At 42.3% G+C, this 23,454-nt stretch overlaps 1 protein-coding gene across 3 annotated transcripts; it reads left to right on the top strand.

The window, feature by feature from the left end:
* The first annotated feature begins 203 nt into the window (after positions 1-203).
* Positions 204-21,565, top strand: LOC105389023 (SWI/SNF complex subunit SMARCC2). Of its 3 annotated transcripts, none has more exons than XM_048622038.1 (16): positions 204-340; positions 850-977; positions 1,480-1,586; positions 2,332-2,447; positions 2,808-2,846; positions 3,360-3,502; positions 6,248-6,389; positions 7,208-7,328; positions 11,813-11,946; positions 12,421-12,610; positions 13,229-13,383; positions 18,600-18,714; positions 19,013-19,150; positions 19,460-19,669; positions 20,183-20,285; positions 20,896-21,565. In XM_048622038.1, the coding sequence occupies exons 1-16, from the start codon at positions 296-298 to the stop codon at positions 21,011-21,013; spliced, it is 2,004 nt and encodes a 667-aa protein (XP_048477995.1). In that variant the 5' UTR covers positions 204-295; the 3' UTR covers positions 21,014-21,565. The 3 variants fall into 3 exon arrangements, with proteins under 3 accessions (XP_048477995.1, XP_048477994.1, XP_048477993.1); XM_048622037.1 differs by having other exon boundaries at positions 2,808-2,861; positions 3,375-3,502; XM_048622036.1 differs by lacking the exon at positions 3,360-3,502 and having other exon boundaries at positions 2,808-2,989.
* The last annotated feature ends 1,889 nt before the right edge of the window (positions 21,566-23,454 follow it).

Here is a 23,454-nt window from a genome sequence, read left to right as displayed (position 1 = left end):
GAGTTAGATTTTCACCCCAATGGCTCATTTAGCCACCGGATACCTACCTACATAATTTACGGTCGGTGCCAAGCTACTCCGCAGGAGAGATTATTTCATTGTGTTTTCGTAGTTCATTTATTAACCGCCTAATTCTAATTTACGACGTATGAAGTTTATTTTCACCTGTCTATCTTAACTTACACAAACATAACCTCCCCAGGTGGAGGTCCCCGAGACCGCGCAGTGGGAGCGGCCCGGGCCTCACCTAGTATCAGCCACATGGGCGCTGGACCTGCTGCAGTACAACGAGTGGATGAACGAGGAGGACTACGAGGTGGACGCCGCCGGCAAGAAGAAGGTGAGTCATGTAGCAGTCGCCTTTTTTGCCACACCGATCCGGTTCTTTTTTAGCATGCCTTATCCTCAATCTGCCGATTTCCACCTTTCAAAGTCGCCAGTTTCGAGAAGTGAAGGGCATCAGCTACTACCACCGACACAATAGCAAATAACAATCCATAAGTGCCTGTCAAACATCTGTCAGATCCATACAAGTTAAGTCAGACTTTACAAGCGAGCGACGCTGGTTTAAATATTGTTAATTTCTAATGTTTGGTGGTAGTAACCGCAAAGGGATATGTTTTCGAGATGTTCACTGGTTTACACTTCTTAATTTTATGTATACTTATGTACTAGAAATTGAATGATGCGGTTGAGTTAGTATGTAATTTATTTTTCTTTTTAGCGGGTCGGAGACTCTAAATCTACATAGACTAGGGTTTGTTACCGTGAATTTCTCAGTCTAGCGTCACACATACAGCCTTTATATAAATCACGCATAAAATCTCACCCTACTCACTCCTCCCGCAGGTGCACAAGCTGCGTTTATCAGTGGACGACCTGATGCCGGGCGCGGAGCCGGCCGGGAAGGGCAAGGCCAAGGGGAAGCGTAAGCGGTCACCCTCACCGCCGCCGGCGAAGCATAACAAGAGGAAGAGGTATGGTATATTATTATTAACTGTAATGCGTTTATAGTGTTATGATAAATAAATGTGTGTCTGATGAAGGGCAATGGCTAGTGCCCTTGAAATGATATGCCTAATTTGAAATGGCGGGTGGTTGTTAATAAGTAGATGTTGGAAGGAGTGCTGACAGACCTACAATTTTATTAAAACGAGAGATATTAATGAGGCCACCCGCCATTTTGAGGCACCGACGCGCTCCGAATCCTCAATATCAGAACTTCCTAACATTTGTTCATTGCGCACACAGTCGCCATTTTTTATTAGGCTACGTAATCTACTATAATGCACAAATAATCAGACCTCATCATCATTACGACCCATCACGTCCCCACTGCTGGGGCACGGGTCTCCTTTCAATGAAGGACTGGTTTTAGGCCTAGTCCACCACGCTGGCCTAGTGCGGGTTGGTGGGCCCCAACACAAGCTTGTGCTGAGAGCGTTGACAGACCTCTCAAATACATTAATCTAATTACAGCCGCGGCGTGAAGCGAGGCCGCGACAACGATGATGATGAAGAAGATGCGGCGTCGCGCGACACCGCCGACGTGCCGCCCACGCCGGAGGAGCGCCCCGCGCCCGACGGTATGTATAGATAGATAGATATTCTTTATTTGTACACAAAAACATCGACAACATTACAAAAAAACTTAATCTAACACATTTGTACAAATGGCGGTCTTATCGCTTAAAGCGATTTCTTCCAGACAACCTTTGCGTGGAAGTATATTTCGATGCAAAGGGTTATGTATAGTGAGGTTCACGGAAGATGACTATAAATGGCGACACAAAATGTGAGATAAGTATGCTGGATGCTCTCGAGAATGCAGCATTGCTATTTATTCATGTGTTTGTGACAACGATGATGATGAAGAAGATGCGGCGTCGCGCGACACCGCCGACGTGCCGCCCACGCCCGAGGAGCGCCCCGCGCCTGATGGTATGTAGATGTATAGGGAGGTTCACGGAGGATGACTAGAATTGGTGATACAGCTCGTGAGACGAATAATCAAACTGTCTTAAATGCTGTTCACGAAATGATAATTAATTGCAGCTGGGTATATTAATATATGCTGGATGTTTTCGAACATGCAGCGTTACAATTTATTCTTGTATTTGCTGGTGGCTGAAAGAAACAAGCCAATGCCAGAACAGTTAGTTCAAATTGCAAAAGGACTATTGTGCTTTTTGCAGGCATCGGCTATCAATAGGTAAAAGCCTAGCTCTTTTGCTTAGTGTTGTCATAAAAATATGACACATACAGGGTGTGAAACCGATGCTCTCGAAAATCAATTTGTATATTTATTTAAATTTCCCCTCTCTCCCCCAGCTCCGTCGACGTCGGTGGAGCCTCCCCCCGCGCCCGCCAGCGACGCGCCCTCCCCCGCCGCGCCCATGGACACGCACGACGAGTCGCAGGGGAAGCACAGCGACTCCAACACACAGGTATGTGACAACTAGCCGTATACAGGGTGTTGCAAAAGTGGTATAGTAAAGAGAGAGTTAATAAGGATTCGTAAAACTAAAGTTACAATGAGTCACCTCCTTTATAGTAACTATACCTACCATTTTTGCAACATCCATGTATATTTAAGTAGATAAACTGTAATAAGTAGCCATCCAAATCTCCAGGCTGAAGTGGCAGTGGGTCCGGTCTGATAAATCTAGGAGCCTTTTAAAATGCAAAAATACGATATTTTCCACTGTTACCAAAAGCATATTTAACTATTCTATCAACCGAACCGTTTACACTATTAAAAAAACTATACCCTAAACTGCCTAAACAAAAGCCATCCCTTCCACCAGGAAATGCTAACAAAAGAGGAGCTAGAAGACAACGTGACGGACCAGACGCACCACATCATAGTGCCGTCGTACGCGGCGTGGTTCGACTACAACTGCATACACACCATCGAGAAGCGCGCGCTGCCCGAGTTCTTCAACGGGAAGAATAAATCGAAGACTCCGGAGATTTATCTGGCTTACAGGTTAGATTTTAATCACTATCACTACACATTTTAGGGCGAAGCGGCGGAAAAGGTAGTATTACATAAAGGATACTACTCTTCCAGATTTTTGGCGTAAGCTAATAACGGACCATTTCAGACACTAAATGCGGACAAATAGCTCGCCTTGGTAGATTAGATAATAAATTGACATAAAAGTTACTTATGGAGCTCTCTTTAGAGGCTAAATGCAGAAAAGCAGCTCGCTACGATAGATAGATAAATAGACATAAAGGTTACTTATAGGCCTCACTTTAGAGGCAAAAGCGGAAAAGCAGCTCGCTAAAATAGATAGATAAGTAGACATAGAGGTTACTTACGGGGTAGCTAGCAGTATATAGCTATAGTTGAGGACCAGACGCACCACATCATCGTGCCGTCGTACGCGGCGTGGTTCGACTACAACTGCATACACACCATCGAGAAGCGCGCGCTGCCCGAGTTCTTCAACGGGAAGAATAAATCGAAGACGCCCGAGATTTATCTGGCTTACAGGTTAGATTTAATCACTGTCATTACACCTTTTAGAGCGAAACGGAGCTCGTGGGATAGCTAGAATTACATAAAGGTTAAAATTCTTCCGGCTTTTTGGCGCACTTTAGAGGCTAAATGCGGAAAAGCAGCTCGCTACGATAAATAGACATAAAAGATACTTATAGGGTAGCCAACAGTATAAAGCTATAGTAAAGGGTAAGACGCACCACATCATCGTGCCGTCGTACGCGGCGTGGTTCGACTACAACTGCATACACACCATCGAGAAGCGCGCGCTGCCCGAGTTCTTCAACGGGAAGAATAAATCCAAGACGCCCGAGATTTATCTGGCTTACAGGTTAGATTCAATCACTATCATTACACCTTTTAGGGCGAAGCGGCGGAAAAGGTAGTACTACATAAAGGATACTACTCTTCCGGATTTTTGGCGTAAGCTAATAACGGACCATTTCAGACACTAAATGTGGACAAACAGCTCGCCATGATAGATAATAAATAGTCAGAAAGGATTCTTAAAAGGCTCTCTTTAGAGCCAGCAGCTCGCTACGATACATAAGTAGATAAATACACATAAACGATAGTTATGGAGGAGCCAGCAGTATATAGCTATAGTTGAGGACCAGACGCACCACATCATCGTGCCGTCGTACGCGGCGTGGTTCGACTACAACTGCATACACACCATCGAGAAGCGCGCGCTGCCAGAGTTCTTCAACGGGAAGAACAAGTCCAAGACGCCCGAGATTTATCTGGCTTACAGGTTAGGTTCACTCACTATCTCTACCGTAGATTTATCTGGATTACAGGTAGGATACTATCACTACAGCTTTAGGCCGAAGCTATCAATACACCTTTTAGGGCGAAGCGGCGGAAAAGCTAGCATTACATAAAGGATACTATTCTTCCGGTTTTCTAGCGAAAGCTTGGGTAGCATAGCGGTAAACTTCAGACACTAAATGCGGACAAACAGCTCGCCATGATAAATATAGACATAAAGGTTACTTAAGAGGCTAAATGCGTAAATGCAGGTCGCTACTATAGATAGATAAATAGATATAGAGGCTCATCACGGGGCAGCCAGCAGTATATAGCTATAGTTGAGGACCAGACGCACCACATCATCGTGCCGTCGTACGCGGCGTGGTTCGACTACAACTGCATACACACCATCGAGAAGCGCGCGCTGCCAGAGTTCTTCAACGGGAAGAATAAATCGAAGACGCCCGAGATTTACCTGGCTTACAGGTTAGATTTACATACGTTAGATTCTCACGACTGTAATCCCCGAATGGGTTGACAGGGGTGACTCGCAAGCGAGTCATCCGCTTTTCGTAGAACCCTCACGTTAAATGTCGCAAGCCGTATCGCCGTTTTTGGAATGAGTACAATGCACTTGGGAATCCAGATCTAGGTGAGATTAAATTTTACATAAAGGATATCGCTCTTCTAGTTTTCTGGCGAAAGCATGGGGCACGCAAAATGGCTCACTTTAGAGGCAAAAGCGGAAAAGTAGCTCGCTACGATAGATAAATAGACATAAAGGTTACTTATAGGGTAGCCAACAGTATATGGCTATAGTTAAGGACCAGACGCACCACATCATCGTGCCGTCGTACGCGGCGTGGTTCGACTACAACTGCATACACACCATCGAGAAGCGCGCGCTGCCCGAGTTCTTCAATGGAAAGAATAAATCGAAGACTCCAGAGATTTATCTGGCTTACAGGTTAGATTCTATCACTATCACTACCGCAGATTTATCTGGCTTATAGGTAAGATACTATAACTACACCTTTTAGGGCGAATCGAGCTTGCGGGAAAAGCTAGCATTACTTATAAGATACTTCTGTTCCGGCTTTCTGGCGTTAGCTTGGGCGGTATAACGGACCACTTCAGGCACTAAATGTGGAAAAACAGCTCGCTCACTTTAGATTCTAAATTAGGAAAGACAGCTCGGTACGATAACTAGATAAATACACATAAAGGATTCTCAGTGGGTAGCGAGCAGTATATAGCTATAGTTGAGGACCAGACGCACCACATTATCGTGCCGTCGTACGCGGCGTGGTTCGACTACAACTGCATACACACCATCGAGAAGCGCGCGCTGCCAGAGTTCTTCAACGGGAAGAATAAATCGAAGACGCCCGAGATTTATCTGGCTTACAGGTTTGATTTAATCACTATCACTACCGCAAATTTGTCTGGCTTACAGGTAAGATACTATCACTACCACCACCACCTTTTAGGGCGAAGTGAAGCTTGCGGAAAAAGCTAGTATTACATAAAGGACTACTTCTTCCGGATTTTTTTCGCATGCTTGGGTGGCATAACGGACCACTTCAGACACAAAATGCGGACAAACAGCTCGTTATTCTCACGATTGTAATCCCCGAATGGGTAGACATGGCTTCGCACTTACGTGATAGGTCGCAAGCTGTATCACCGTTTTTTTAGTACGAACAACTTAGGGTACACATCTATAAATCTAGATGTGCTGGTTAGATTTAATATTACATAACGTAGCACCAAAGTCTGTATGTATGTAGGTAGTCTATTACAGGGTGGACGTGACGGTGGTGTAGAAAACACATGAATCCTGCGTTTATTACTTTTAATGTATTCGGTCAGGTCAGGACAACTCCATATGTCTGCGTTAGCTTCAGGACGTTATAAAAGCGCGTAATCATAAATTTCAAACCTTCCCGCAAAACTCTTTCTAACCATCTCCTATTCTATCCGCAGAAACTTCATGATCGACACATACCGCCTCAACCCGAACGAATATCTCACCTCCACGGCGTGCCGGCGCAACCTGGCGGGCGACGTGTGCGCGATCATGCGCGTGCACGGCTTCCTCGAGCAGTGGGGGCTCGTCAACTACCAGGTACACTCCGCCACATAGGTACCTGACCTCCACGGCGTGCCGGCGCAACCTGGCGGGCGACGTGTGCGCGATCATGCGCGTGCACGGCTTCCTCGAGCAGTGGGGGCTCCTCAACTACCAGGTACACTCCGCCACATAGGTACCTGACCTCCACGGCGTGCCGGCGCAACCTGGCGGGCGACGTGTGCGCGATCGTGCGCGTGCACGGCTTCCTGGAGCAGTGGGGGCTCGTCAACTACCAGGTACACTCCGCCACATAGGTACCTGACCTCCACGGCGTGCCGGCGCAACCTGGCGGGCGACGTGTGCGCGATCATGCGCGTGCACGGCTTCCTCGAGCAGTGGGGGCTCGTCAACTACCAGGTACACTCCACTACATGTAACAACGACTAGTTAAATTACAGTGGGAGTATAGTATAAGCACCGTTTAACGTTACTTATACCTAACTTGTTTTTAAATCGTGATTGTTTTTCACACACAATAATATGATGTCCCATACGTACGTATCGAATTGTTTAATTTATATTTAAGGCCCTACGACGACGCCTATACAACACCTCTTTGGCACCTTTACCTTTGCATCAGCCGCTCGGCCCCACAATAGAATTTCATAAAACTCGATTCAATCTTATCTACGGTTTCACAATGTCTGGTTAGTGGCTACCTGTGGGATAAAATACAAGCTGTCACTGCCTAAAAAATAAAAACAGGCAGCCACTAACAAAACATTGTGAAACAGGGCCTGTGTGGTGCTGGACACCGAATAAATATTCTAAATATTTATCTAGTATAATAAAAATACGTGTTTATTCCTCAGTTGGACGCGGACAGCCGGCCCACGGCCATGGGCCCGCCGCCCACGTCGCACTTCCACGTGCTGTCGGACACGCCGTCGGGCCTGCAGCCGCTGCTTACTCGCGCCACGCAGCCGAGGCCTGGTTAGTCATATATATATGCTGTATTATATTAGTCATATACCTACCTATCTACAGTCTATATAGGTACAGATAAAAATGCGTCTGTCCATCCATGTTATTTACACTCATGAAGGAATCAAAAGACAAATAGCGACCGAGCGGTGGTGCGGCTCCAATGACGTCATTCGGTCTCTCTTGACGCAATCTGTACGCGCCTTACTCCCCATATTTCCAAGAAAATAAAACTTGCATTGAATCTATTTTATATTTATGTGGACCAAAGACAAGACGGTTTGGGTGTAAGTGCCTGTGGAAAATTCATGTTAAATAATGAAATTAAAATTCATGTCAAAGTATACTAAATCTGTTTAGTATACTTTGACATGAATTTTAATTTAATTTCATTCATATTTAATTTAATTTTAAATTCATCATCCTGAATTCGGAAGGGATAGCGCAGGGTGCTGTGGCCAAAATGTATGTGAACGAGAGACTCACAAAAGAAAATCGTCTCTTATTCCGTGAGGCTAGAACTAGGGCTCATAACTATAACTTTCGCTACTGCTGGACCAGAGATGGATCAATCTACATTAAAAAGGCTGATGGAAGGCCAGCAATACACATCAAGTCCCAAGAAGACCTGGATCAACACATCGGAGCCGCACCCATCACTGGTTAGAAGAACACTATCACCTAATCTGCAGCGATATCTTCTATTAGTAATGTATAACTCTTCCCAGCTAACTGAATGCTTTATGAACATGTTGAATGTAATATTGTCTCTGCTTACACTATACTATACAAATGACACACTTTTCAGCAATACACACACGAAAACTTATAAAAGCTATCCAAACAAAACTGTATATTTCCTCTTCGTCGACAGTACTTTTATGCCTATTAAACAAATACTAAACATATATCAAAAACAACATCCTAAAACACTCATAAAACGTATTGAAACCATAAAATCGTCAATATTCAACAATCTCTGCTCTCATTGCAACAACCTGAAACCTGTATCAAGATCAGATTATAAAAATTATATCAATGAATTTACCTGAAATATCAGAAGATCTAGACGTAATATTTACGGCAAACTGTCATGTAGTAAATACAATGGAAGAATGTGAGAGCATAATTAGTAATCAATCAAATTTAAAAATCCTTACATTTAATATTCGAAGTATAGAAAAAAAATTTGATCAGTTTTTGGTTGCATTAAAACGTACTAATATTAAATTTGACGTTATTATTTTAACCGAGTGCTGGCTGAATGATAGAACTATTGTGGGTGTAATTGAAGGTTATTCTCATTTTCGCACAAACCACTACATAAACAAGGCATGTGGGGTGGTTGTTTATGTAAAAACTGATTGGGAAGCATCAATGTCTGAGACTTCTTTACTTAAAGAAGCTAATGGAATTATTGTTGATGTCCCGAATAAATTTACGGTTCTGGGTATATACCGGTCACCATCCTTTAAAAATACCAGTATTTTCACAGAATCACTAGATATGGTTTTGAACACACTAAAAGATAAGCAATGTCTCATACTCGCAGGAGATATGAATATTGATATAATGCCAGACACTATTACGGAAAGTCGCTCTGAATACCTATGCTTAACAGCTCAGTATGATCTTGTACCGGCAATTGACAAACCAACCAGGTATTCTACTTGTATTGATCACATCCTCACAAGATCCCGACTTAAACCTTTAGGCGTTGTATGTAGGTCGGCTATGACCGATCACGACTTGGTCATGATTGGTATACCCCAATTGCAGATGAAGGGGGGAAGTCGGTCTCGGTTAGTCAGCAAACTAAATCTCGCAGCCATAGAGGATGATTTGAAAGAGGTAAACTGGTCACATGTTTTAGACTCAAAAACGCCCTCTGACGCAACTTTGGCTTTTAACAAAACTCTAATAGGTATAATAGAAAAACATAGAGTCACACACAAGGTAAGCCGTTCTAAGTACAGCCTTAAAACGTGGATAACGCCGGGATTAATTAAATGCATGAGACACCGTGACGCCCTACACCTGAAAGCACGGAAGAGGCCAAAAGACGCTATTATTCAACTGACGTATAAACGTTACAGAAATTTCTGCTGTGACCTTTTGCATAAACTTAAGCACCAGTTTGAACAAAAACAACTAGACGAAAACAAGAATAATCCTAAAAAACTATGGCAAATAGTGAAGGACATATGTCATACTCGTAAGCAAAATGCGCCTGCGACGGAACTATTGAAGTCAAAAAATAACACCACAGAATCACTAGACTACTGTAATGATTACTTTTCCACGGTGGGAGGTAAGTTAGCGAACGAAATCCTAAACAACCAAGGTATTACCGAACAGTTACTAGCTGATGAAATTTCTATCGCAAATGGTAAAACTCACAGTTTTTATATGCACCCAACTGACGAATTTGAAGTAGACTCAATCATACGAAACCTCAAAACGAGTGGTGCCTCTGGCCTGGACTGCATCAATAACAATTTAATAAAACAAATAAAAAACCACATTATTACACCTTTGACACATATATGCAACCTAAGTATATCATATGGTGAGTTTCCAGAGCCATGGAAAAAAGCTGCAGTTTGTCCAGTATACAAAAGTGGTCCCAAGGATACGCCATCTAATTATAGACCCATCTCATTACTCAGTTGCCTATCAAAAGTTCTCGAAAAGCTGATAAACCAACGCCTCATATCATACCTAGAGACAAACAATCTGCTTAGCAATAGACAATACGGTTTCAGGAGAGGAAAGTCCACGGAGGACACCGTCGATGACCTAGTCAGCCTTATATGCAACTTGTTAGACAGTGGTAATGCTTGCATTGGTGTCTTCCTGGACTTGGCAAAAGCCTTTGACACAGTATCAATACCAATATTGTTAAGAAAGTTAGAATATATCGGTATAAGAGGATTACCACTTCAGTGGTTTCAATCGTATCTGAGTAATAGGAAACAAGTTGTGAGGATTGGTGAAAGCATGAGCACGGAAAGTAGGATACAATTTGGTATTCCCCAGGGCAGTATCTTAGGACCTACCATGTTTCTGGTTTATATAAACGACATCTCGGACTTTGTCCCAGCAGACGCACAACACTTCTGTTACGCAGATGACACTGCTGTGATCTTTAGCGATGCTACTTGGGATGACGCACTTCAGAAGGCTGAAGCTGGCTTGACAAGTCTGGGCAAATACCTTAATAGAAACCTTCTAACCTTAAATACAGACAAGACAAAATACGTCACGTTTTACAAGACTCTTGCTTCGTGTCCACCAGATACAAATGGTATTAAAGTACATAGGTGCAACTTACAAAACAATTGCCTGTGCCCGGAGATTCAAAGTACAAACACCATCAAGTATCTTGGTATTAAGATTGATAACACCTTATCTTTCAAAGCACACATACACACTCTATCGGGGAAAGTCAGAAAACTTATCAATATAATGAAACTCTTAAGGCACTGTGCTAACAAGGACCTTCTGAAATATATTTACTTAGCACTATGCCAGTCAATCATAGGATATTGCTTGCGGATCTGGGGTGGGTCGGCCAAAACACACATGATGGAAATTGAACGCGCACAACGCTCAGTTTTAAAAGTAATGTTAGGTAAACCATTTCGCTATTCCACTAATAAACTATTCGATGAATGGCAACTTCTCAGTGTTCGTCGACTTTATATTCACTTAGTCACTATACGAGTTCACAAAACTCTACGAACAAGCCCGGACTACCCAGAAATAATAAAAAAACGTGTTTATAAAATACCTACTTCATCTGTTAGTACGTCTTTTGCGAGAAGACACAGCTATTTCCTATATCCACACATTTACAACAATGTCGCCAAAGAATGTTCTCTAAAACAATTATCTGTACACGAAGTGAAACTTAAGGTAAAACGATGGTTACTAAGCCTAAATTATGATCAAACCGAGTCCATCATAACAATACAAACGTAGCGTTAAAACTATCGTGTACTATATATTTTGCATGCTTTATGTATTTATGTATGTATTCATAAGGATTATATATGTATATCTATGTTATAACAATATTTATTTAACACACTGTCACTATCATAATATTATTACACACTACATTTTTATTTTATTTTTTTTTATCACATGAAATAATGCAAAATCGCTTCCGCTTGTGACCAACATTGTCGTTCATAGCAATCAAATAGGAATAATACTCGATCGCCACGACACAGGTTCGCCTAGTGTGGGATCATCGGTAAACTATGTGAACTTATTTAAATCTACCCTCTTTGTAACTTGCTCGTATTTGTCATTTATTTTATATATATTTTTTCTCGATGTACAATGTTACCGTAATAATTGCATGTTTGTGTATTAGTTTTAAGTTTTAATTCGTATATGAATAAATAAATGAAATTGAAATTGAAAGATAAAAAACCTCTCATATTATGTAGTCTGTACTAACACTAAACTTGATCATCCCACAGAAAACGCAGCCGTCCCCAAGATCGAGGCGGGCCTGCCGAACGGCACGGAGTCGGGCGCGCTGGGCGGCGGCGCCTCCGTCAAGGCGGAGCACACGCTCGAGATGGGCGGCGCCGCGGGGCTTAAGCTTGATCAGGTGTGATTACATTGCAGTCATTGTGTAATGTGTAGCCGCCATTTTGATTCAATAGTCACCTATAAGACTAGAATAGACTGGGTCGTTAGTATAGGTGGTGGATAGGCCAAATGGTCACAGTAGTCTGATCCTGGCACTTCATTGCCCTAGAGTTCTTTCTAAGCTCAATAATCTACACTTATAGGGGAAGTGTAGATTATTGAGCTTAGAAAGAACTTTGTCAAAGATTAAATGAGTCCTGTTGCGTTTGATTGACGGAATGACCGGTATGGCCGTAATCAGACGGACCGCACCACATCAATCGCACGCAGTCGATGCGGTGCGTGTGTGATCACTCTAAATAGGTTTTCGCGTGAAAACGAACAAACGACAAATAAAATGTGGATTTGACAGTTGTCATCGGACTCACCCTCTATTTTACAAGGACCCGTAAATTAATGAAAATTCAATAAACAACTCGATTTCTTTGCCCAGTACCGCGGCGCGGCGCGCGGGCGCGAGTGGACGGACCAAGAGACCCTCCTCCTACTAGAAGCTCTAGAACTACACCGCGACGACTGGAACCGCGTCGCCCAACATGTGGGCTCGCGCACACAGGACGAATGTATCCTACACTTCCTGAGGTTGCCCATTGAGGATCCTTATTTGGAGGACGCTGGCTCGGGTAAGTGTTCCTTTATTTACATACCGTTGCTGGGCAAAGGGCTGTGTTTGCTCCATCCGTCGCGGTTTAGTGCGACCTCTAACTACTCCGGAAGAAATAGGTATCTGCGGTGAGTGGACGGATCAGGAGACCCTCCTACTACTAGAAGCTCTGGAACTACACCGCGACGACTGGAACCGCGTGGCGCAACACGTGGGCTCGCGCACTCAGGACGAATGTATAATGCACTTCCTGAGGTTGCCCATCGAGGATCCTTATTTGGAGGACGCTGGCTCGGGTGAGACTTTTTTAGAGAGAGTTACTAAGGATAAAAGTTATGGGAAGGCTTTGAAATTAATTAATGGATTTTATTTTCATTAAACCACCGAAGATTGAATTGTATGGATTAATTTCAAGGCTTGTTTCATCATACAAAAGCTATTGCAACAACCCTAGTTTCGCACTAATAACCTATTTATTTTTAATTTAAAATAAATACCCTTATTTCGACATAACGTCCTTAGTCCGTACCTAATACATCGGTAGCCTAATCGTCGTCGTTTTGAGGCTTGCATTATGGCTAGCATATCATCGCCACAAGTATAGCCCCCATTCTCACACTAACCCTTCCACCCCCAGGCGGCGTGCTAGGCCCGCTGGCGTACCAGCCGATCCCGTTCAGCAAGGCGGGCAACCCGGTGATGAGCACGGTGGCGTTCCTGGCGTCCGTGGTGGACCCGCGGGTCGCCGCGCGCGCCACCGCCGCCGCCATGGAAGAGTTCGCCGCTATTAAGGTAAGAACGAGTTCACATAATAGATGTGAGAACTTTACAGACCAGTGATACCTCCACTGATACGCCGGTCGCGGATAGCGAGAGAATACATACTCTGTTAGCTGCTTTACTTATTCAGTGACCTTCTGAAGGCTAAATAAGCCACAAGGATACATAGGACACATTGGACAGCAGGATGCCATGATGCAGTATGTGAAATATGAAAGTTGCTAGAAGAATGTCAGCTCAAAAAAATACGGACCTATTTCATCATCACTCCGTTATCGTTCACTGCTGGACAGTGGACATAGGCCTCACCTAGGGAGCACCACAACACTCCTCGGCCTCCAGCCGATCCCGTTCAGCAAGGCGGGCGACCCGGTGATGAGCACGGTGGCGTTCCTGGCGTCCGTGGTGGACCCGCGGGTCGCCGCGCGCGCCACCGCCGCCGCCATGGACGAGTTCGCCGCTATCAAGGTTTCACTTTGTTATTATTAATAAAGATAGAAATATTAACTCACATTACTTTTATTTATGATATTCAATAGGATTAGTTTTTAATGAACCATGCGTAACTCATGCTCGCGAATCAAGTGCCTGAAACGTCAGAAAACGCTCAGTCCATAGACAAGACATGTCATAGACAACTTTCTTCTATTCTGTGTTATTCCTCGAGATAAGAGTGCGGCCACAAAGCTGTTGTGAATAATTCCTTCTAACAGTTCGGCCATCTTGATTCTCCTGCGTCCTCGTAGGAGTAGTTGATGCTCATGCTTACAATGAGATTCTTCATAGCTCTGAAAAGTTCTGCAGGCAACATATAGGCCCCGAAGACAACATGCGTAGGCCCCCAAGGCAATGAGTCTAAGCCCAGAAGGCAATGTTAGTAGGCGCCGAAGGTAATGAGCATAGGCCCCGCAGGCAACATGTTAAGCCCCGTAGGCATTGTGTCTGGGCCCTGTAGGCAACATCTTCAGGCACCGTAGGCATTGTGTCTAGGCCCCGTAGGCATTGAGTCTAGGCCCCGAAGGCATTATGTCTAGGCCCCGTAGGCATTTTGTCTAGGCCCCGCAGGCATTATGTCTAGGCCCCGTAGGCATTATGTCTAGGCCCCGTAGGCATTATGTCTAGGCCCCGTAGGCATTGTCTGGGCCCCGTAGGCATTATGTCTAGGCCCCGAAGGCATTATGTGTAGGCCCCGTAGGCATTATGTCCAGGCCCCATAGGCATTATGTCTAGGCCCCACAGGCAACATGTTCAGGCCCCATAGGCATAGTGTCTAGGCCCCGTAGGCAACACCTTTGTGCTGTGTAGGCCCCAAAGGCAAGCACACTTATGCTGTGTAGGCCCCGAAGGCAAGCACGATTATGCTATGTAGGCCCCAAAGGCAAGCACACTTATGCTGTGTAGGCCCCGAAGGCAAGCACGCTTATGCTGTGTAGGCCCCGAAGGCAAGCACACTTATGCTATGTAGGCCCCGAAGGCAAGCACACTTATGCTATGTAGGCCCCGAAGGCAAGCACAATAATAATGATATGATTTTGGTGTGATGAGGCCCCGAAGGCAAGCACACTTAATTAAGTATTCTGTATAGGACTCATTGCTCAGTCAAGTATTCCTCTGATGAAAAGCTTCCCTCAGGCATTACTGTTCAATAAGTTACCTCAGCAGTTCTGTTGTGTATTTATCATATCAATCATAACTTAATTTAAGCTATTTTATTTCCATTATTATTATTACTTGACTTAAATTACTGGACGTTGGAGACTTTACCAATTTGGTAACAATATTTAATATAAACATTAGTATTAATTAAAACTTCTGCTTCATAAAATAACATACAATATTGCTTGTACTTTATGACTGTCTTTTCTTAGTTTAATTCCCAATCAAATTCAATGTGACAGATTAACCAATTTTCTAACTTCTTGGTACACTACACTTATCCAATAGCCTCACTATAACTTTGCCAATTTAAGTGCCATTTCTATTGTGGAGAAACTCAACTATTTTACCCACCAATATATTATTATGTTGTACTGTGACCTCAAAATGGTCACCAACCAACACATCAAGGTACTGGGCCACTGCCTGGTATACTTCAAAAAGTCAGTCATCAATTAAATCCCAACCACCATTAAAATAGCTGTGACAAATGGGCAGGCACAGTTATGTATATCCAGAACTGACAGTTAATATATATATTGTATTGTTTATTTTGTGAATGTAGTAATGTATAATATCTGGTGGTATAACTAAATTAATATTATATTAGGTATTAAATTTTATGTTGACTTTGATTTTCTACATTCTTCTAAAGTGTGACCATTCATGTTACAGAATGAACAGCGCTTCTTCTTCTTAAAACAATTAATCTCTGCATGGCCCAATCTACCACAAAAGCCACATTTATTGTTTTCTTTATTTATATTTTCTTTTGTATTCTCTTTATTCTGCCGACACCTGGCAGCCTTGTGTCCGACTTTCTCACATTTAAAACATATCAAAGGTGTATTTGTCTTTCCTTCACTATTACTCACAGAATACTTAATGTCGCCAAAGTTCGATGTATTCATGCTGGCTAAGTACTTCAGTAATGTAGTTGTGTTTTGACAGCCAGCAGACTTTGCACCTACTTCTAGCAGCTGATTTCCAAGTGTTCCTATGATTGCTTCAGTAATAACTTCATCACTCATCTGGCATGACATGCCAATTCCCAATTTAATGTAATAGAATTCTATGGGATCTTCATTAGGTAGACGCATCCTATTTACTAGCTCCCGGATCTGAGATAATTTATTCTTAGTAAATGGAAAAGCTTTTATAATTTTATCTTTCCACTCATCCCAGCTCATTTCAAATGATGCCTGCCGTTCATACCATCCCTTTGCATATCCACGTAGTTTACAAGTGCAGTTGCAAATAAGGGTACGCTCATCCCAGCCATGCATCCTTGCAGTGCTTTCTAAATTCCTGATCCAGTGTTCGACAGGGACATTTGTGGTTTGAGGATCAAATTCAGGGATGAAATCGTTCCGTCCAACATATCTCACTATTGGTAGATTAGCATTACCACCACTACTAGCAATACCACCACTACTAGGTCCAGGTACAGGTGGCACAAATGATATAGACTCAGTGTCACGGTCATTATTATCATTTCTAATATGGTCACTATTCCTTAGCACCTTGATTACATCTTCCAATGCATCAATACGTCTGTCTTTCTCCCTTAACTTAGATTTATATCTCTTCTTATTATTATTGCTTGAAGAGGATGCACTTGAACTACTACTATGAGATCTTTTCTTATTTTTATGCCGTCCCATTATTAGTTTAGATATTCTCACTCAGTAATGTTAATTAAACTTATGCTAAGCACAATAACATAAAACTTTACTTCAAGTGTACCAGTTATAAGCACTTATTAAGTTTATCAAGTATAGCAATTATAATTAATATGCACACACCCAGTAGTTATTTAAAAATAGCTAATGCACAGTATTTGCAATTAGGCACACACAAAATAAGAACACGGTCAATCAGTATTTAAAATAAGCACACGAAATAATTATCAATGATAATAAAATAGCCAGCCTTTCAGGAGACAGTAGGCATTCACAGTAGAATAGTTAATAGGTTATTTACAGCTCACCAAACTTGCATGGGCAACCCAATGCAATAATAGCAACAATCCAACAGTCTTACTGTTTCACCACCAGCAGGTTAAAAGCACAATTCACAATGCACAACACAAAATAGGTTAGTAACTTTAGAGGTTAGTTCGTCGTGATCGTAAGATATTTTATTTTTATAAAACAACAAAGCGTCTATTCCCGCACACAGGATTGGTTTTTAAATTCGTATTACACACCAAAATGCACAATGTAAGCGTTTTATTACTGAAATTAGTCTTTATTTTACCAAAACAATAAATTATTTTTGCGGTTTTAACAGAAATATGGAAAATGATGAACTTTACTTTTAAACTTGAAAATTTAAGTGGCGGAAGGCCCAATCTCACTTCTGAATCTAATAAAGATAGAAATATTAACTCACATTACTTTTATTTATGATATTCAATAGGATTAGTTTTTAATGAACCATGCGTAACTCATGCTCGCGAATCAAGTGCCTGAAACGTCAGAAAACGCTCAGTCCATAGACAAGACATGTCATAGACAACTTTCTTCTATTCTGTGTTATTCCTCGAGATAAGAGTGCGGCCACAAAGCTGTTGTGAATAATTCCTTCTAACATTATATAAAATATATCATATTTGACAGCATCACCATCATACCTCCGGCTATCGCGGAGCTGCCTTAAGCCCCCCATTCACTATACCCACCGCGAGCCGAGTCCCAAGCCGTACCAATCCGTCATCGCTCACACACTACACGAGTCCTGAGATTTGTTCGCGGACTTGTGGCCAGCGACAAATCTGTGGATTGGCGCGCCCGTGAATTTAAGCGCCTTTACTCATTCAGTGACCTCCTGAAGGCTGAATAAGTTCCTTATAGGACACATTAGACAGCAGGATGCCATGATGCAGTATTTGAAATAAGAAAGCTGTCAGAAGAAACTCAGCTGAAAAAAATACGCACCTACTTCATCATCAGTCGTTATTATGGTTCACTGCTGGAGAGTGGACATATGTCTTACCTAGGGAGCACCACAGCACTCCGTGGCCTCCAGCCGATCCCGTTCAGCAAGGCGGGCGACCCGGTGATGAGCACGGTGGCGTTCCTGGCGTCCGTGGTGGACCCGCGGGTCGCCGCGCGCGCCACCGCCGCCGCAATGGACGAGTTCGCCGCTATTAAGGTTTGAAGCAGTTTCTGCAGAATCAATATGATAGTAGGTGACAATGTCAGACAGCCATCTGATGATAAACATATACGAAAGTTGATTAAAAGAGACCCAATCCAATATCATGTTTATGTGTTGACTTAACCTCTCTTGCGATTAAGTTCGGGAGAGCAAGTTTTCAACTTCTAAAGGCTACATCGGCATGCGAAGTTCGAGATGCTAGAATGGTAAGAAAAACTTCCACTAGGTCCTCATACAATGGGTTATTCTCGGCTGTAGCCGTATGTAGCCTATATCTATACAGGGTGCAGCAAAAAGTGTATACTAAGCCGAAACCTACATGTGCAGCATTGGTATATCTAAGCCCGAAAATGAAATCAGAATTTCATTTTTTTCCCTATGTGTAGTAACTAAACCTCTTATCCCCACAGGACGAGGTCCCGGCGGCCATGATGGAGGCGCACGTGAAGGCGGCGGGCGCGGGCGGCGCCGCGGCCGCGCTCGCTGCTACTGGGATAGCTGGTACTGCGCCTGACACGCCGCCTGGTATGTAGCACACTTGTGTATTATTACATTAGTGCCGGATTGTAGCGGCATAAAAATACCGCTCGGTGTGTTACTGACTCTTGTGTATTAGGGCCTTATTGCAATTGCTTTGACACGTCGTCGCCCCGCAATATTATGTTAATGACTTGGACGGCCAATATTTCCAATCTTAGCTGCAACCAGCAGGGCATTGCGCTCTCACCACACCTGCTTATAACAAAAACTTTACTTCACATGTTGTAGCTTCACACGTGTGCATAAAAAATGAGTAACCACTATAATAACATATAACCCCCAGGCGAGAAGAAGGAAGGCGGTGAAGTGAAGAGTGAAGCCATGGAGGTGGAGGAGCCCGAGCCGGTGAAGCCCAAGGAGGAGCCTAAAGAGGAGCCCGCCGACGAGGCCAAGGATGTCAAGGGAACGCCGCCGCCTGCTGGTAACTATTAGCTGCTATGTTATTCAATAGATTTTCGGCTCTAGACCAAATCGAAGATGGTAGCGGAAGTGGTCCCATCGTCTGTCGTAGTGCTAGTATTGCAAAAACCGGCCGCTTTTGCTTTTGTTGTTGATATACGGCATAGCCAAGTTAAAGGGTATAATAAAATTCGATTAACTACCTACTAAGCTAGTTAGCAGCCGTCCTATAAACTATTATAAAAATATAATATTATTTTGGTGTTTTGTGAGCATATGGAAGATTTATAACAACATATTACTGGATTTTAATACTTGTACACTTCCCCAGACGGCCCCACAGCGGTAGACGCTAAGCTGCAATCCGCCGCGGCCGCCGCGCTCGCCGCCGCCGCCGTCAAGGCGAAGCATTTGGCCGGCGTCGAGGAGCGCAAGATCAAGTCTCTAGTGGCATTATTGGTGGAAACACAGATGAAGAAACTAGAGATAAAATTGAGGCACTTTGAGGAGCTTGAAGCGACTATGGAGAGGGAGCGGGAAGGTAAGATCGTCGGTGTATTATATTCTCCAGATCGTGTTCGGTCAGTGTGACTGCGAGCTTCTCTCGTGTGATCTCTGATCTCTGGTGGCTGTTGTAGCCTAACTTATTGACAAAAGTGCGACCGCAATGACGGCAAGTCAGCACTCCTCCGTCAACGTTATAGCATATGGCTCTCGGTGGTGTAGCCTTCACATCTTCTCTCCGTTCAGCTCGAGCCTTTGAGTTCGTCTGTGTATGTACATTGAATGATTGTAGAAGTTCATTGAACATTTATTGAGAAGTAATAGAGGACAGATACTTACAGACTAGAAACAATTCATAATAGGCGGCCATTTACAAGCAATCTTGCGGTAAAATACACACATAAGTAAAGACATCAGAGATAGTTTTAGCTTTTCGAAGTAGAGGAATTGATTGATTGACGTTCTTTATTCGACTATGCCAGTTTGTTTTAAATGAATAATTATCTTTTAAAATCTTAACATTTCTTGAACACCCTGTATTGTCCCGCAGGGCTGGAGTACCAGCGGCAGCAGCTGATCCAGGAGCGACAGCAGTTCCACCTCGAGCAGCTGAAGGCGGCCGAGTTCCGCGCGCGCCACCACGCGCACCACCGGTAACCACACACATCATCTCTCTTCTTCCTAGTCTTGTCCTTATTTAGGGTTGACTTTGTGCGTCATGTCACGCCATTTTACCCTATCCTCATTCACTCCACACTCTCTCATATCTTCCTTCACACAATCAAGCCACGTCTTTCTTGGTCTTCCTCTCTTACGCCTTCCTTCAGGTCTCATTTCCAACACTTTCCTTGTAATATAATTATGTTCTCTTCTCTTGATATGCCCAAACCAAGAAAGGCTATGGTTGTTGATCTTCTCCACCACACACATCATCATAGAATAGAATAGACTACACTTTATTGGGTCTCCCCATTATGTCATCGTATGGGGTATCTAGAGGCTATAGCAGTCCACTGCTGGACGTAGGCCTCTCACAAAGTACGCCACTGCATGAGATCTACAGCACACTCATTATACAGGCCGGATTTTTTTTTTCACGTTATGGTGTAGTACCTATAATAAGCCTATAAAGTAACTGAATTATTAATCTTTATACCTGCAAGGGTAAGGGCAGCATCGATAACCCATATCACATATAAACTCTTTACCTTTTGAAATATTATATAAGTACCTAAATTCTCTAACCACAAACTTGTCCCCCAGATTACAACAAGAGGGCGGTCTGCCGGCCGCCGGCGCGGCCGCGGCGCCCGCGCCCGAGCAGCCCCCGCCCGAGGCCGCCCCCGCTGCCGCCGCCGCCGCCGCCGCCGCTCACACGTAGACCAACCATCCATACATATACTGTACTGTATACCTAGACTCCGCGCCACTACTGAAGTCTGTACAACTAAATGCCAGACAGTATAGCAGGTTAGCTCCCACTTTTCACTGCTGCAACGTAGGTATAGCAAAACTTGAGATATACATTTGTATTGTTAGAAATATGTACAATAGAACTAGAAAATCATTTCGTTTCTGTTATTCATTTAGAAAAAGCAGTCTGGCTAATAAAATAATTACTTACATTGATTGATGGCAATTTTTGCATCTTATATCAGACTGACTTGGACAAAATCTTTAGTTGATGTTGGATAAGATGCTCATTGTGTAGTCCTTATTAAAATTGAATCGAAATGTTCATTATATTGTTTTCCCTGAAATCTTATTTATATTTAAATGTGATTGCATTTATGATAGTGAGGCGAACATCTAAATATTATAAAATAAGCTCTGTGTATGTTATTTGTGCGAGGTTGAATGTCTTAGTATTAATTTAATATAAGTGTAAACGTATCGTAACAGATATTATGAAATTAAAACATATTTCACGAAGTATATTTGTTTTAATGTAACATAACTGGTATATAATTCTCTCCGGTGAATTTGTGTCTCCTTAAATATACAAATAAGAACATGTTATTTTACTTTGAAATAATTTATTTAGAGAACATGCAGACAAGATCTTCTTGTAAGTATTAACAAGAATTTGTATAACAGTTAAGATTAGACTCCATCAATAGAATTAACATAAACATTACAATGACAACAGCTAGAGAAATATAACATGACTAGAAAATTTACTGCGAAAATGTTCAAGACCATCTAAAAGTTTATGAGATTAGGTAACAATAAAAACACACGCCCAGATTCTAGTAGAATAATGCATTTCAAATTACATAAGTACAATAGGCGCTGCATGATATGATGGCTTAACCATCCCTCATTAGGAAGCGGGGAAAACAAAAGCCAATACTTATGTAATTTGTAAAGTTACTGAGCGAGCATTCGAAATCTGGTAAAAATATCAGATCTAGTAGTAATTAAGGTACAATTTATATTAAAAACAGCCCAAAATGCCTAATCATAAATACTTAACTAACTAGTGATCCTACACTTTTAAATAATTGTATATTTTACTAATAAACTGTATGTTAAATTATTAACGATCATATTACATTAGGCACATTTCATTTTATGTCTTACTAGATCAGCAAAGCTCTCAACTGGGTTAGCTAAGCAAATCTTAAATTCAGTTTTAAGTAGGTAAGTACATTCAAAATAGGATTGCTATAATAAGGACGACTTCTTGGACTTATCAAATATCTAAAATAAGATAGAATTTGAACTACCAGATACCATATACATATTTATGTAAACTAACAACTAAAATAATTACAATATATTTGTCTATCTAAGACAAATGTGTCCAAATTTCAACATTCACATTCATTTTCGAATTAGATTATTTAGATACCCATCATACATAGATTTTTTTCACTAGCTATATGCAGAAAATATATTACTATCATTTGAATAACGCTTATAAATAAATTGCCTAGTAATTGACTAATCGAATAAAGTGCTCGTCTATACATAGAAACAATAGTTAGGCACGGGTTCAGGGGATAACGAGAAATGAAACACATCGCAGAACAACACATTTAATTGTCTTTTTTTTTTAAAACCCATTTGCCTGGAATAGTTATACTCTGGTATAATGTACTTGCGTCTATATTTACGGTTTTGCAACGGGAAATTTTCTGACATATATTATCATAAAAAAAATGTTCCGAAATAGATGGCCGCCGGTGCTATATATTTTTTTTGTAGTAAAATATTTTTAAAAATCTTTCACCAGAAACATGATATCCAGAATGCAGCTTTACAAACATTGCATGTGGGAAAATCAGTATCTGAAGAAAAGAAGAAGGATGTTGAATACTTACTGCAGGCTGTTTTTGGAAACTGGCAAGAGCTGGACGAACTTTACGCAAAAGAGATCAACTTTACGCAACAATTTTGCGGAAAACCACCCATACTAACCTTTAATGAGGAAAAATAAATTGTAGACTGGATACACCATCTAGGAAGACGTTGATTACCCGTGGGCAAACAACAGTTTACAGCTCACCGTCTCGAAACTACTAGAAACAATGAACCGGCCAAAACTGGTTAAAATGGGTTTCCAGGAAACACATAGTTCCGAAGTTTCCTAAGTCGGCATCCCACAGTGGCAAAACATGTGCCTCAAAACCTTCCAAGCTGTAGGAACCAGATTAATGAAGAATAACCGCGGAAATGGTTCCACTGAGCGCATTCATATTTTAAGAATGGAAATATACTTGGTGGAAATTTTGGAAACCATATTTTTTATTGTGACGAGACCGAGAGCGTAAAAGATAAACGAGTGTTAAAAACGGAAACGACGAAAAGGGCTGTCTG

The sequence above is a fragment of the Plutella xylostella genome, chromosome 7 (assembly GCF_932276165.1).
Source record: "Plutella xylostella chromosome 7, ilPluXylo3.1, whole genome shotgun sequence".
Classification (NCBI taxonomy): domain Eukaryota; kingdom Metazoa; phylum Arthropoda; class Insecta; order Lepidoptera; family Plutellidae; genus Plutella; species Plutella xylostella.
Note: the sequence above shows the minus strand (reverse complement) of the source record. Positions and strands in the feature narration are given on the sequence as shown.